Raw genomic sequence first — 14,545 nt, 5'->3', positions numbered from 1 at the left:
TGCTCAACAATTTAAATTGCACAGTACACATGTATGTAACATGCAGCATTGATATTAGGATGTTCTTTTCAGCCTTCATTGCATTGGTGACAGCTAAATGCAGATTATGGCCAAAGCAATTTAGCCATTGCCAGTCCAGTTTTCTCTCCGCCACCACTGTATTTTGCCCCACTGTCTGTTGTAATACAGGCTAGTTTTCCTCTCGTCCAGACTCTTGAAAGGAGGACCTGAGGGCTTCCGCCAGGTTGTCAGCTGTGTGACTTTCCGGCGCGAACACGGTCTCCAGGCACTTTGATTTAAGTTCCCAGTCCGCGCTGAGACAATGAATGGTCGGGCTCATGTATGGCATCACATTTACACTTGACCACATATCCGTTGTCACCGAGACATTGTCAGTATCTTTCAATTCCCGTATAATGCCGTCCTTTACTTTGATATACTTTTCAGGGATCGCTTTTTGAGAAATGTACTTTTGGTCGGGAGGTGCATACTGTTTATCAAAAGCCTGTAGCATGGCCTTGAATGCTGGCTTTTCAACGGTGCGGAATGGCACCAGTTCTTCAACCAAATAGCGAGTCACGTTGTCAGTAAGTGCTCGCCATTTATTGCTGTCTCGTTGCTACTTCGCGCCTCTCGCAAAGGCTTTGAAGACTCCCAACTGTCGCTGCTGGCCTGATGTTGTAGGCATGCGCATGCCTCCCCCTAAGGCAGGTGTGCTGCGGCTTCCAAGTCTGTCCCAAAGTCCCTACTGTATAGTGAAAATATGTCAGCAATGTGGCCTACTAATTATAGACAGTTGAATGAGTAAAACTGCCAATACCCATGTCAGGGCATGGCACTGTTTTCTACTAATACACTAAATCCATGTATGTGAAAGCAATGCTCTCAATAAGTGATACTTCATTATGACCAATGGCTCAATAAGTTGTTATTGCATCTTTCTTAAAGGTTCACTATGCAGCCTGCGGAGCATTAAAGAACATCTCATACGGCAAAGATCAAGACAACAAGATCGCCATCAAGAACTGTGACGGAGTGCCAGCTCTGGTCAGGCTGCTGAGGAAGACCCATGACCAGGACCTCACTGACACCATCACAGGTTAGAGGCACATGTGACAGCACAGCACGGCCACTGACCAACCGGCTCAATGAAAACACTCTTATACTGTATTACTTTTAACTTTTTATGTGTGTCATATTTTTAGTAGTTTGTTCATGAGACCAAAAAAAACATACTCACTCTATACTAGAACATGTTGAAAATGGTAAACCTATCCAAAAAGACACAGGCTATTAAATTCCCACACTTATTTATGGCATAACCTTATTTGTCATATTTGGATATTCCTGTGTGTTTACAGCTTGTTATTGTATACAAGTTGTGTGAAAATATTATATACATTTTAAGGCTTATTTTCTAAAGGCCTATAAAATGTCTTTTTGCAAGAGTGGAAGTAGGCTTCATAACTAAACACAGCGTTTCTGCACGTTTTAAAATTTCCCCAGGGACGCTGTGGAACCTGTCGTCGCACGACTCTGTGAAAATGGAGATCGTGGACCACGCACTGCACGCCCTCTCCGACGAGGTCATGGTGCCCCATTCAGGCTGGGCGCGAGGGAGCAACGGAGCCGGAGGAGGGGACAGCTGCAAGCCCAGGCATCTGGAGTGGGAGACGGCCCTCACCAACACAGCAGGCTGCCTGAGGTATAAGAGGAAGAGCTTATCAAATCAGTTTGACTGCTTCTGATGATATGAAGGGGATTGGAAGGAAGGAGGGTTGATGTAGCACAAGCGAGTACGATGGAAACATGCCAGCTCAACAGACTGACAGAGCAGTGGGATGAGGGAGGGAGGGAGGGAGGGAGGGAGCAATGGAGAGTTAAACGAGCAAAAGAGTTGAGGGATAAACATCATGGAGTGGCCTCGATGAAGAAAGAGGAAAGGAGCAATGGTCACGTGAAGCCTTTTATTCCACTAATAATCAGAATGATGATACAGTCAGAATACAAATGCCTAACGTGTGCCTCTCAATCAGGATAAACCAGCCCATTTTACAAGACATTTTATTGCACTTACATTTCTGTCTGTTAGAATTGATTATAAAAGGTTTGTCATCACGTCTGCTTCTGATTGCTTTTCTATTTTTGGATAATATCCTTAACTGCAGTAAAAGTATACTTTTATAAAGCTACCCTGGCAGTAGAAAGAAATAAGCACCATGCAGGTCCATTACATTCAAAGGTTTGTAATGGAACGATGCATGTGCTATATTGTGTACGTCAGAAGCCTTTACTCTGACTACTAAGCACATATAAACAAAAATATCTTTTTTTAAAAACATTTTTTATATATAGTGCTCTTAAGGGTTAAATGTCAGTTATTTATGAAAGATAAATCTGTCTGAATTTATGAGAAATGGAGCCAGGAGAGGGTGAAGAAGGGAATTTCAGAGTTCATGGAGGGGGCGAGCAGAGGACAGTGGGGCATTGACTTATACAGTGTAAACAGTATGTTCTAGCCTGCAAAGTCTGTTATCAATGCATTCCCCTTGACCACACGGTTAATTACAATGCGCATTTGCTAGGTCTAGAAAAATGTGTGAATAACGTGGTAATCTTAAAGTTGGTATTTGCAGAAATGGTCTGGACAGTATTGTCTCAGTACACCGTATGACCAGACACTGGAGCAGAAAATCATTGTCATTGACAATACTGTACTGTATATTTGTGTGTCAAATTCCTAAAAGTGTCTTCAAATCTAATTGAGGAGTGCAAGGAAATGGGGTCAGATTTTGATTCCATGTAGGAAACTTGATTATTAATTGGTTTTAGATTTTATATTAACTTTCAGAAAAGTTTAAGTGTGATTTTTGGATTTTCGGAAAAGTCATGAAATCGAGGCCACTCTTAACACATAAACATGCAATGTTGCTTTCAGAAGAGAGGTGATTTTCCACAGCACATTTAGATGGCCAGTACATTGAATGAACTGCAATACTTGATATGAATGGGCTGAAAGCAGTACACGCTGGCTTTTTCACATAAAGAGAATGATAACCGCTCTCAGTGGCATATCAAGAGGATCGGAGGATCCCTTTTTGAGAAGTTTTGTATTAAAAGGTGATCTAGTACAATTTAAATCTGAAGTTCAGTAGAGCTGTAGACTTTAACACCTATGATATATTGCTTCATCACGCCTACAAACCTGTTTGTCTCAACACGAGGCTGACCCACATAGGTCCGATGACTTGCTTTGTCCACGTGCCCAGCATTCTACACAAGATGCAGATCATAAATACCCAAGATACCAGTGAGCTCCACGATCAACTCCCATTGTACACTATATGTGGCAGAAGGTGTTCAGTTAATATGTACTGTGTAGGTGACCAGATTTGCAGTAGAGCAAGCAAGACTAAAACTTGTTTAATGGTTCTGCGGAGGCTCCACGCAGAGCTTTCGCCGTAGCCTACGTAAGTGGCCTGATGTTTGTACTTGTGCGTCGAGCCGGCGTGTGTGTGGGGAGTGGGTGATAGAGCGAGGGAGAAAGTGAGAGAGTGACAGCGATTAGCTTGGGAGCGCCGCTAGATTCATAGTGAGAGAAACAAAGTGTCTCCCCTGTGCTTTCTGACCACGGTTGGAAATCTGTAGCAGGAAAAGTTAACCCTCTCCTTGATTTCTTGAGTTTGTGTCTTCACGTACCTGTGTACGTAGCAACGGCATAGATTTTACACATAAGTATACATCAAGCTTAAGAGTCTACAGCCATGCCAGCGGCTCTGTGAGGCTGCATTTGATTTAGTCAGCGTTTTTACTTTCTAAATGTTTGCCGACTGCGACATGTAAATACACTTCTGAACTATGCAGTGATGAGCAATCAGTGGCCCCTGCGTTGGAAGGGAATGTGTCCAAGTATTGTGCGAGAGGGCGTGCTTGTCACAGGGCAAAACAAAAGGCCAAGGCTGAGTTCCACAGTTTCCTCCCTCATGTTCCTTTCTTTACATGCCTTCTACATCGCTGAATGAAGAACTATCAGTTTTCCATCCATCTAGTCCTGTTAGTTCACTAGGACTGAGTCAGAGAGCAGCTGAAGAAACTGGTCCAGAGCTGTAACTTGATCCCATCATACTGTACCCTCTTTGTAAACCAGTAAATTTAACAGGGCTTTCATTTAAACAACTCGAGCATTGTGTGCTGGAATCCTTTTGTAGTCACTAAAATGGACTCTTTCCTGTGCACTTTAACCTCTTAACTGCCTCAGTTATTTCTCCGGCCTTTCACGCTGCTAATCCATGTTTTGTCTACTGTTCTTGTTTCTCCTCTCCTCAACTCTCCACTCGTCTAAAGAAATGTGAGTTCAGAGCGAAGCGAGGCAAGGAGGAAGCTGAGGGAGTGCACAGGATTGGTTGATTCGCTCATGTACATTGTCCAATCCCAGATTGACTGTAAAGACGTCGACAATAAGGTAAGCGGAACGCTGGTTTATTTGACATTATAAGGGAACTTAACCAGTTTTACACATCGGCCTGTTTACAGGTCCTTGGGAGCACCACTGACTAATGTGAAAAGTTACATACAGTAAATAACTGTGGCTCCACAGGGGACTGTGTCTCATCAGTTGTCTTAAATGGGCTGAAGACTACAAGTTAGAAAAAAGAAAAAAACCTTGGGGTGCTGAGTTAGAAAGAAGTTAGCTTACCAACATGAACCACAACTGCATTGTGAGTAATGCATGGAATAAAAAAAAAAGACTATTTCTGGTTCTGCTGCATCGATTTTTTATCCTTTTTTTTTTTTTTCAAAAACTGTCCATTATGAGTGTTATAAGAGTGCAATGCAAAATAAACCATGTAATTAATATAATTAATTGAATTAAAACAAGGTTGTGTATGATTGCAAGTAGGTGATGTGGTGTATATGCAGTAGGAAACTCGGCAGATAGATTGCGTTTTAATAATTCTTCCTTTTTCCCCCTTTTCATCTCTTTTCTCCACCCCCCCCCCCCCCCCCCCCCATCTTTGCAGTTGATAGAGAACAGCATGTGTCTGCTGAGGAACTTGTCCTATCAGGTGCACCGTGAAATCCCCGGCAGTGAGCGCTACCAGGAGGCCGCTCCCCTCAACCAGGGTCCCGCCCCTGCCAGCCAGAAGGGCGGCTGCTTCAGCTCCCGCAAGAGCAAAGGTCTGTCAGGGAGGGAGGGAGGGGGAGAGAGAGGGAGGGGGAGAGAGACATGGATTGCATTTGTTCAGTCAGTAGGAGGAACATTTGTGGTGATGTCACTGTTGACAGCAGTGTCTCACTAAACTGATACTCACTCACTCACACAGACACACACACACACACACACACACACACACACACACACACACACACACTCTTGCACAAACAAAACCACTTGCTCACACAGGAATGTTAGTAATTTCTCCAACTGCGAGAAAGCTCATCCTCTCTCCTGCTGCTCTCTGTTTGTGTTTCACTCAGAGTATTGATTTGCCTTTTCTCAACTACACACCCACGTTCTCCCCCTTTCTACCGTTTTGTGGCTTTGACCCTGTTATTAAATCGGTTTGCACCAGTCAACATTTACACGAGTAAGTCCGACAGAATTCAGAAGCACCGTTAGGGCCGCAACAAACGATTATTTTCATCACTGATTTAATAAAACCGAGAAAAGCAGAAATTCGTCACATTTGAGAAGCTGAAGTAAGTGAATGTTTGGCGTTTTGCCTTGAGAAATGACTGAAACGATGAATTGAAAATGGTTGCGGATTCATTTCCTGATGATTGACGAATTGATTTGACCAATCGTTTCAGCTCTAAAATAACGCAAGGAAAGATTACTGTGAAATAGCCAGAAACTTTGGGTGATTGGCTACTTTTTAACAGCATTCTGTACAAAAAAAATGGGTTTGGTTTGCTGTAATCAGACGTTTGAATGGCGCCAGACTAGATTTTATATTGCGATATAACTGACAGTACCGTATGACAGAGGAGATTGCATCAGAGCAGCTGCTATACAGGACAGATGTGACACTCAGTGTGGGAGCATACGAGAAACGTGTCAGATCACTTGATAATCCCACACTGGATATCAGCTTATTGGTTTGGTTGTGTATTTATAATTTTAGGTGTGTTGCACAAAAATGACCACAGCAACAAATTCTCAAACTGATTCTGTGCAGAGCAGTTAGTGTGTGTGTGTGTGTGTGTGTGTGTGTGTGTGTGTGTGTGTGTGTGTGTGTGTGTGTGTGTGTGTGTGTGTGTGTGTGTGTGTGTGTGTGTGTGTGTGTGTGTGTGTGTGTGTGTGTGTGTGTGTGTGTGTGTGTGTGTGTACTGTATATAAAATGGTTAGACGAGCTGCTGTGTCCCTTGATCTGCTTTATTTGGCATACTTGGCATACTTGGCATGTCACATTGCTGATTTCTGAGTGGTGGCAGCAGGGCTGTTAGGATGTAAGCAGGTGTTAACTGGGTGGCTCAGTTATGGCTGCTTTCCTCTTACTTACTGTCAATGCTCTCTCTTCTTCCTGTCCTGTTCTTTCTCTTCTCTCCCCTTTTCGTGCTGGGCTACAGATGAGTGGTTTTCCAAAGGTAAGCTCTTTACCGCTGTATGACTGCACTTTGCTTTGCTGTATGACCGCACGTTTTTGTCGTCGTAGTAGTAATAGAATAGCTGAGCTAACAGGTCAGTGTAACTGTCTTTAGTACTAACACGCACGCCTCATGCATCTCAGTTTTTTTTGGTCATAGCATATGTCTAAACAAACTGGACCAAATGTACTAACAGTAGAACTCATTTTCTAAAAATAAATGTCATGTCTAAACATGACACATTTATTTTTAGAAAATGAGTTTTTCTAAAAATAAAAAAGTTTTTCTAATAATTCTGGGCGTTTCTAAAGCTGTAATGTTTGATTCCAGGTAGGAAAGATGAGGATGCAGCTGCAGACGTAATAGACATTCCAAAGAGGACCACACCTGCTAAAGGTAACTTTTTTTTTTTTACTGTATTCATCAAAAAGTGCAGAAAAACTGAGGAGAAAAAAAACATTTTTTCACAACATGTATATTTGTCCTTCAACCTCCTTTTGTCCATCTTCCCTTTCCCTTCACACCCCCTCTCCTCTATTTCTTTTGAATATTCCCATCAATCAATCCTGCTCTCTGTACTTGCTTTTCCACACTTCCCCCTCTTCCTCCTCCTGCCCACTTTCTTTTTCCATCCTGAAGGCTATGAGCTGTTGTACCAGCCAGAGGTGGTCCGCATCTACACCTCCCTGCTGAAGGAGTCCAAGAACCCCACCGTGCTGGAAGCCTCGGCTGGAGCCGTTCAGAACCTGTGTGCTGGCCGCTGGACTGTGAGAACCGCTATTCATTATTACGTTAATCTATTTCACCAACTATTTCACTAGCTCTATTCCAGATTGTGGGGAATCTGAACAAAATATGCATCATGCCAAACAGAGCTTGTAAGACGTCATTCAAATCTAAGGATGTTTTGGGAATGGACTAAGTACACATTAGTACACATCCGTTTTCTAAAGTGCTTACTCAGATACTTACCACAAATTACTGTAGAAACTGTCTTCCCCTTGGTTAAAGGCGGCATGTCCAGTCTTGAATGACAGTTTCTTAGTACTGTGGCTAAAAGGTTAAGACCGTGTAAGATTAGTGAATGGAATAATCCGGGCAAATGGGAGTTTTAATACTAGTTGGCTCAACCCTTCAATAAGTATCCTTGGGAAATATGCCTAATGCCTCCAATATAAATACAGTGTAATAATCAGAGTCACGGAATCTGCGGAGATTTTTCAAAGATTTTAAACAAATTGAAATAAAACAAACACATCTCCACCCCAAGCAGAAAAACAGCTAAGTTCCGCAGATTTTCATTCTGGTGAAAATTCTGCAGATTCCGTTTGGGTCTGATAATAATTTAGGTTCCTCTGGACAGGATTATGTACAACAAAATGCTGTAAATATACTGTATGTCTTCATGCGAATGTACCCAAAATCTGTGCTTTGTGCACTTTTTTTTTTATGGCTATGTTTGCAAGGGGAACCAATGTTTGTATCATCTGAATCTATTCTCAAAGGGAAACCACTTGGAAAATAACTATGCAAAGGTCTGTTTGTACACCATAGTGGTAGAGGGCACTTGTAAAACAGCGACGTGTCCACTCAGGGGAGCACTTTTTCGCATGTGTCGTCAAGTATTCTCCCATTAGGCTTGTGTCAGAAAATACAACAGTCTATCCAAAGTTGGAGTAGTTTGTGCCCTGATTTAATGAAAACCCCAAATTGTGTCTGTTCAGTATGGGCGATACATCCGCGCCCTGCTGCGGCAGGAGAAGGGTCTACCCATGATGACCGAGCTGCTGGCCCACGGCAACGACCGCGTGGTCCGCGCCATGTCTGGAGCCCTCCGCAACATGGCCATTGACGCACGCAACAGAGATCTACTAGGTGAGACTTGGAGCACTCTGGGGGGAGACCGAGCTAGTCCGCCTGTGACACAAGGACATGTTGTATCAAGAGGATGGCGTCAATCTTTAAGTGTGTTTTTAAATTGTTATCACTTCTTCTTCTTTGTCGTGTGTTGTCAGGTAAACATGCGGTGCCTCACCTGGTGGCCAACCTGCCCGGCGGTGGTCAGAGTCAGCCGGTGCGAGCGCTGTCAGAAGAGACGGTGGTGTCGGTATTGAGCACGCTCCATGAGGTGCTGGGCTCCAGCCTGGAAGCAGCAAAGAGCCTCAGGGCCTCACAGGGAATAGAGAGACTGGTGCTCATTAACAAGGATGGGTAAGGGCTGATTTTTTTATTTATTTTTTTTTAGATCATTTTCCTGTCCCATTTCTACATGTTTCTCACCAGTTGAAACTGAACTTTTGAATTACTTGGCTTCATTATGCGTGCCTTTTTAAAGGACAAATCTGGCGCTAAATTAACCTAGGGGTTAATAACACGTGCGTATCGAGTCGACCGTTCTCTGGGATATGTTTTCACGCTCATCGAATGTGACCAGTTTTGTCGCAAACCGCTAATTAGCTTATAACGCTAGTCGTCGGGGCACGGGTAAAGTAAAAAGAAATCACTATTTCTATACCGCTAAGGGCGCTGACACACAGAGCCGATTATTGGCCGTCGGGCCGTCTGGCGAGTTCCGTGACTCAAGTCTGTTCGGTGTGTCCCGTGCCGTCGGCCGTCCGAGGAGCCGTCGGCATTCATTTTGGCCGACCCGACATGTTCAGTCGGAGACAGGGCAGTCGGGACTCACCCGGAAATGGGGAGCGGATGAGCCGCTCAAAATCTGACGAAAATCTTTTAAACTGACCTTTGTCAATCTGAAATGAAGACAGATTCAGCAACTGCACGGCCTATTCCTCACTTAAAATGTTTTCAGAAACACGTTTTGGTGAACTATTATAGTACAATATGAGATCGTATTCTGAAAAAGCCGCCATGACAGTCTGGCTGTGAATTTCCGGAGAAAAAAGACCCACGTGACGCGTTCGTCCAATCAGCTGCCGGTTTTCATTTTCTGGGAAACAATACAGAGAAGCGCCGCCTGCTGCTATGGGGACGTATTACGTTTCGTGCACGCGCAGAGCGTACGCTCAAGTCGGTGTCGCCTCAGTGTGTTTTAAGGTATTTTTTTGGACCTCGGGGACCCGACTGATCAGTCCCACTGCCTTTTCTGCCGACGGTCGGCCGTCTGGTTGGTGTATAAGCACCTTAACAAGGCTCAAAATAGCACCACACTTCCACGGTAGCATAATGAGGGTCCCTACATATAAACCGAAGCACTGAGAACTTTGTAAGCGTACAGACAGTTTATTAAAAAGATAGTTTATAAAGACAGTACCGTTCACGTATACAGGCGGGCGCCATCTTGGGAAAACAGTCACGACCAGTCGAACCACAAACGCCATGCAACGTGAGCTGAACTGAATGCATGTTGCACGGCGTTCGAATAATAATAATAAGGTAATTAGCGGTTTGCGATAAAACTGGTCACGTTCGATTAGCATGAAAACATATCCCAGAGAACGGTGAACTCGGTACACGTGTGTTATTAACCCCTAGGTTCATTTAGCGCCGGATTTGTCCTTTAAGTCCTATCTTTGAATTCCCTGTCTCTGCCTCTCCTGTCCACTGGGGCCAGCAGTAATCGTTCTGAGCGGGAGGTGCGCGGGGCCGGCCTGGTGCTGCAGACAGTGTGGGGCTACAAGGAGCTGCGGCGCACTTTGGAGAAGGACGGCTGGAAGAAGACGGACTTCATGGTCAACCTTAACCCGCCCAGCAACACCACCAGGGCCAACGGAGGATATGAGGACAGCACTCTGCCGCTCATAGACAAAGGTCAGGAAGCGAAAGGGAAACGTGTGACGTGTACTGCTTTGCAAAGGCCAAATATCTCAGTGTTCAGTGTCTCCTGTCTTTAAGTCTCCTGTCCAGTTAAAATATTGTTTGTATTAATAGCATGTTATTCTGTTGATGTGAACCAAATGTTTTGTCACATTTAACTACAAAACACCCCAAAAGAAAATCACGTGTTTGTAATGCAGCATACGACATACCGCTTGATGTTTTACTGTTAGGGGTCAGATGAATATCTTTATATTTAGCTTTTTGCTAATTCATGGTATGTTGTTTTTTACATTATTAATTTAACTTTGCACACAGCCCAATTCTGATTGCTCTAAAGACCGATGTAATTAGAATATGTTTTTATGTAGGGCATTGAAAAGCTCCAATTCCAGTGTTTTTTGAGCAACACAAGTCTACTCCTTCACTTAAGCGTTGGGTATACTCGAGCACGACACCGTGCGCGGGCCACCGTAGATGGCGCGCCCGCTACAAACATGCACGGACGTTTATTTATGCTCAACGCATTGTTCGCTGCCGTATTCTCCGACACACCAGAGGGCGTACAAACAAAAAATAATCTGTGAATATGCAAAAAGTAGCAGAGAAGAGGCCAGAAGTAAAGGACAGTTGGCTGCCTGGCAACAGTAGTAAACACATCCATGTTAAACACCGACGTGCCGCGGAACGTTCCATTTATCTGCTCTAATCGTTAACGTGACTGTTGTTAATCTCCAAATCGAAATGACTGTCTGCCTGGAGCACTCTTTCCATGAAGCCGTTTTTTTTAGCCTTGACAAAACGATCTCTCATGTTTTTCCCTCTCTCTCCAGCAAAATGTTTCTTCTTCTCCCAGCGTGGTGTCTCTCTCTGACCACATATTTAAGGCTGTTTGAGATCTCTGTGGTCTGTACTTGAAGAATCATACAGATGTCTGTACAAGACGAACTTGCTCTTCCCAGCCGACCGTGAAAGCGCAGCGCGCACAGTGGGCACGCACACACCGGCAATTTCTATTGGATGCGGAACGTCGACGGGGTCATTAGGTTTCCATTAAAGTCAGTGTGTGTATTTCCACTGACTGCGGAACGTCTGCGTCCCTACTCTGTCCCAGCTCCGGCGGTCCGCAGCCCTCCGGAGCAGATACGCAGAGTTTATATTTTTGCCGGACGCCGGAGAGCTCCGCAGCAATTCAGCACACGGCAGATAGTGCGGGACAGGAAGTCGAGCACAGAAACAAAATAAAAATCCGGTTAATTTTCAAAGTAAAATACACCGTGCTCACGGCGGATCATATTTCCCTGCGCTACACACACTTGAAAACACAGCACAGAGTAGTTTCCCCTCTACTCCTCTGGATGGAAACAAACTGTTGTTGGTTTTGTGGTTCTATTCTACGTGAATTCGCGAGATCTCGTGGGTCCTCGTGACTACAGCTGTCAGTCATGGCCGCAGCCATGCCGCAACAAATTCGGACCTGGTGGGTATTGACGGACGGCGGAGCACGCAGCCGTTCCGCAGCGGAGCCGGTCCGCAGATGTTCCGCATCCAGTGGAAATCCACAGTTAGTTACAAAAATTCGGAGGTGCACGACCACGCGCGGCAACAGCTTGCAGAGCCTTCGCGCTGCAAACGGCAGCCGTAGGGATGTCGTTTTACGGCGCGTGCACCTCGCGCCTGGAACACCGCAGCGACCATAAATTAAGCTTTAAGCTCCACAGAGCTCTGCTTCATATTCTACAAACTGTGGCTGTGTTTCAAAGAGTCAGCACTCTGTTTGTATGTACTGCAGTTGACAAGTTCATATCATATGACAAAAGGCTGTTTGCAGACACTGGAGAATGAAAAAGGATTTGCAATTAATTCTTGCATGTTTGTCTCAGCCTGCTTGGCAGGCATTTAAGGGTTTACCACAGCGGGGCGTTTTAGATCATCTCAACTCGGGTTGTCAGTCATCACGTTCATGTTAAAATACAGTGTCTCTCTAATATGTTGAAAAGATCTTTTGAAGTCTTTGGCACTGACCTTAAAGTTTCCAAATCACACCCATCACACACACCAACTGAGCGTAAACTGTAAATACTAGCTGGCTCATGTCTGACACTTGATACTCTTACAACACACTAACACACCTGCAGACTATTCTACCTTTGGCAGGAGATGGTCCGGCTGTTCACACTGTCTTTCTGTGGGAGGCAAACCCATTTATAACTACGTACATATTGATGCTCATTGTTTTTTTTTTGTGTCTTTTAATACACAGGCGGCAAAGAGGACCGCGAAATGATTCCAATGAATGACTTGGGACCAGGCAAGTGTGACAACAGGAAACACACACACACACACACACACACACACACACACACACACACACACACACACACACACACACACACACACACACACACACACACACACACACAGTGGCCAGTATCACACTATGCTGTGATATTGGCATGTGTAACAGATGAAACTTATCAATGAGTCCTTTTTTGTGAGATTTGTGTGATCCTTGCATTACACACACACACACACACTCACACACTCACTCACTCACTCACTCACTCACTCACTCACTCACTCACTCACTCACTTTCTAACGTATGTTTCTCCTCTTCATTCAGATGCCTACTCCACACTTGACCAGAGAGGGAGAAGGAACACCTTTGATAACACACTCGAACCTGCTGACAGAGATGCAGTACAGGTAAATAACGGGCCACATGCACAGCACACGCCTCTTTTTACACACACACACACACACACACACACACACACACACACACACACACACACACACACACCCTTGCATGACTGCACTGTAATGAGAATGACTTAACTCAACTACATACTTCCTGCATCCCCTTACTTACCTTACCTTACCTAGCGTTTCTAGAAGATACTAATTTGTGAGACGGCGGTATGGTACAGACATGATCGCGATGTTCAAAAGTATGTTTTAAAAACCACACTTGCTGTAGAGCCGTGCTTCAAAGGGCGGTACTTTCTGTTATCTCATCATCTGCTGATACCGTTTGCCTCTGCATCATCTCTGCGACATAATTCCAGGTCATTCAGGAGAAGTCTGTGTGGAGTCGCTGTCGTCACAAAGCCGAATAATGGTTTTTTTTTTTGGATTGGGCATTGATGCACATCATAGCCTGGCTGAAAAGATAAAAATGGTTGAAATTATGAAACTGGTTAACCATGAGCAAGACACACACACACACACACACCTTTTAATGTCTAGATTTCAGGATGATACACTGACCCGTATCCTCACACTTCCGCTAAAAATATTCGTGTGAACGGACGTGCTCTCACACGCACACACACACACACCCACAGACAGCATGTTGATGCATGTCTTATTAAAGCACCGTGCTTGATCTGTCTTGCACATCATTTCTTATCTGTGTTCTCCCCCCACCTAACATTGAACTAACCTCATGTAACCTTTCTTTTCTCATCTGATGCCCTTATTTCCCTCCACTTTTTTTTCCCCCTCTTGCTTTTCTTTTTCCCCTTCATCTTTCTTCTCCGTTTTCTGTCTCCTCACCTTCTCCTTTGGGTTTTCACTTAACCCCCTTAATTCTGTATTCTGTATGTCACCTTTGGTCTTTTTCTCCTTCTCTTTCTTTCTCTATCTATCACACACTCCCACTCTCTCTTTCTTTTGGTCTCTCTCTCTCTCTCTCAGGGAGGGATGTATGGGGAGAGGCAGGCCTCTTTGCCTCTAATGGATTCTTACGATGGTTAGGCTACACCCACTGTCACACTGCATGTCAGTGCATGGTATGTGTGTCCCACCAGCTGCTCCTCTCAACTCACTGCATGGCTTAATATCTTAGTTGTGTATTTTCTGTTACTTTTCTGTGTTTAGCAGTGACCAGTATTGTCTATCAGCTTCCATTTTACTGTATTTGGACTGTTTTTTGCTCCCCCTGCTGGTGAAAAGTGTCAGTGATTCATTTTATTTTTTTTGTTCTTCTGAGATGTGATTTTTATTTCATTTTTGTCTCTGCACAGTTTGTGTAATTTGTGTCTGAACACGTGACGACTTTGTTGCCAGCGGCCACTATTATGTATTTTTTTTTCTTCTTCCAAGCCTCTGCTGTGAATATGAATTTTAAATGTGCCATTTTTTCCCCCCCGCCTAGGCAAGAACGCCTCACGTTAG

The 14,545-nt window shown here is 44.3% G+C and overlaps 1 protein-coding gene across 12 annotated transcripts in view; it reads left to right on the top strand.

Annotated features, from left to right (window-relative positions):
* Positions 1–14,545, top strand: part of ctnnd1 (catenin (cadherin-associated protein), delta 1) — a 31,570-nt gene that overhangs the window by 14,904 nt on the left and 2,121 nt on the right. For 6 of the 12 annotated variants that reach the window (XM_036000654.1, XM_036000648.1, XM_036000649.1 and 3 more), the window contains 13 exons: positions 949–1,099; positions 1,507–1,705; positions 4,345–4,462; positions 5,022–5,178; positions 6,571–6,588; positions 6,919–6,984; positions 7,228–7,355; positions 8,313–8,463; positions 8,604–8,799; positions 10,163–10,359; positions 12,629–12,676; positions 12,990–13,072; positions 14,066–14,120. In XM_036000654.1, the coding sequence (XP_035856547.1) occupies positions 949–1,099; positions 1,507–1,705; positions 4,345–4,462; positions 5,022–5,178; positions 6,571–6,588; positions 6,919–6,984; positions 7,228–7,355; positions 8,313–8,463; positions 8,604–8,799; positions 10,163–10,359; positions 12,629–12,676; positions 12,990–13,072; positions 14,066–14,120 (1,567 nt within the window). Of the gene's footprint in view, positions 1–948; positions 1,100–1,506; positions 1,706–4,344; positions 4,463–5,021; positions 5,179–6,570; positions 6,589–6,918; positions 6,985–7,227; positions 7,356–8,312; positions 8,464–8,603; positions 8,800–10,162; positions 10,360–12,628; positions 12,677–12,989; positions 13,073–14,065; positions 14,161–14,545 lie in introns of all 12 variants that reach the window. The other 6 variants (XM_036000651.1, XM_031284440.2, XM_036000652.1 and 3 more) reach the window with 6 other exon arrangements.

The sequence above is a fragment of the Sander lucioperca genome, chromosome 4 (genome assembly GCF_008315115.2).
Source record: "Sander lucioperca isolate FBNREF2018 chromosome 4, SLUC_FBN_1.2, whole genome shotgun sequence".
Classification (NCBI taxonomy): Eukaryota; Metazoa; Chordata; class Actinopteri; order Perciformes; family Percidae; genus Sander; species Sander lucioperca.
This window is presented reverse-complemented; position numbering and strand designations above follow the sequence as displayed.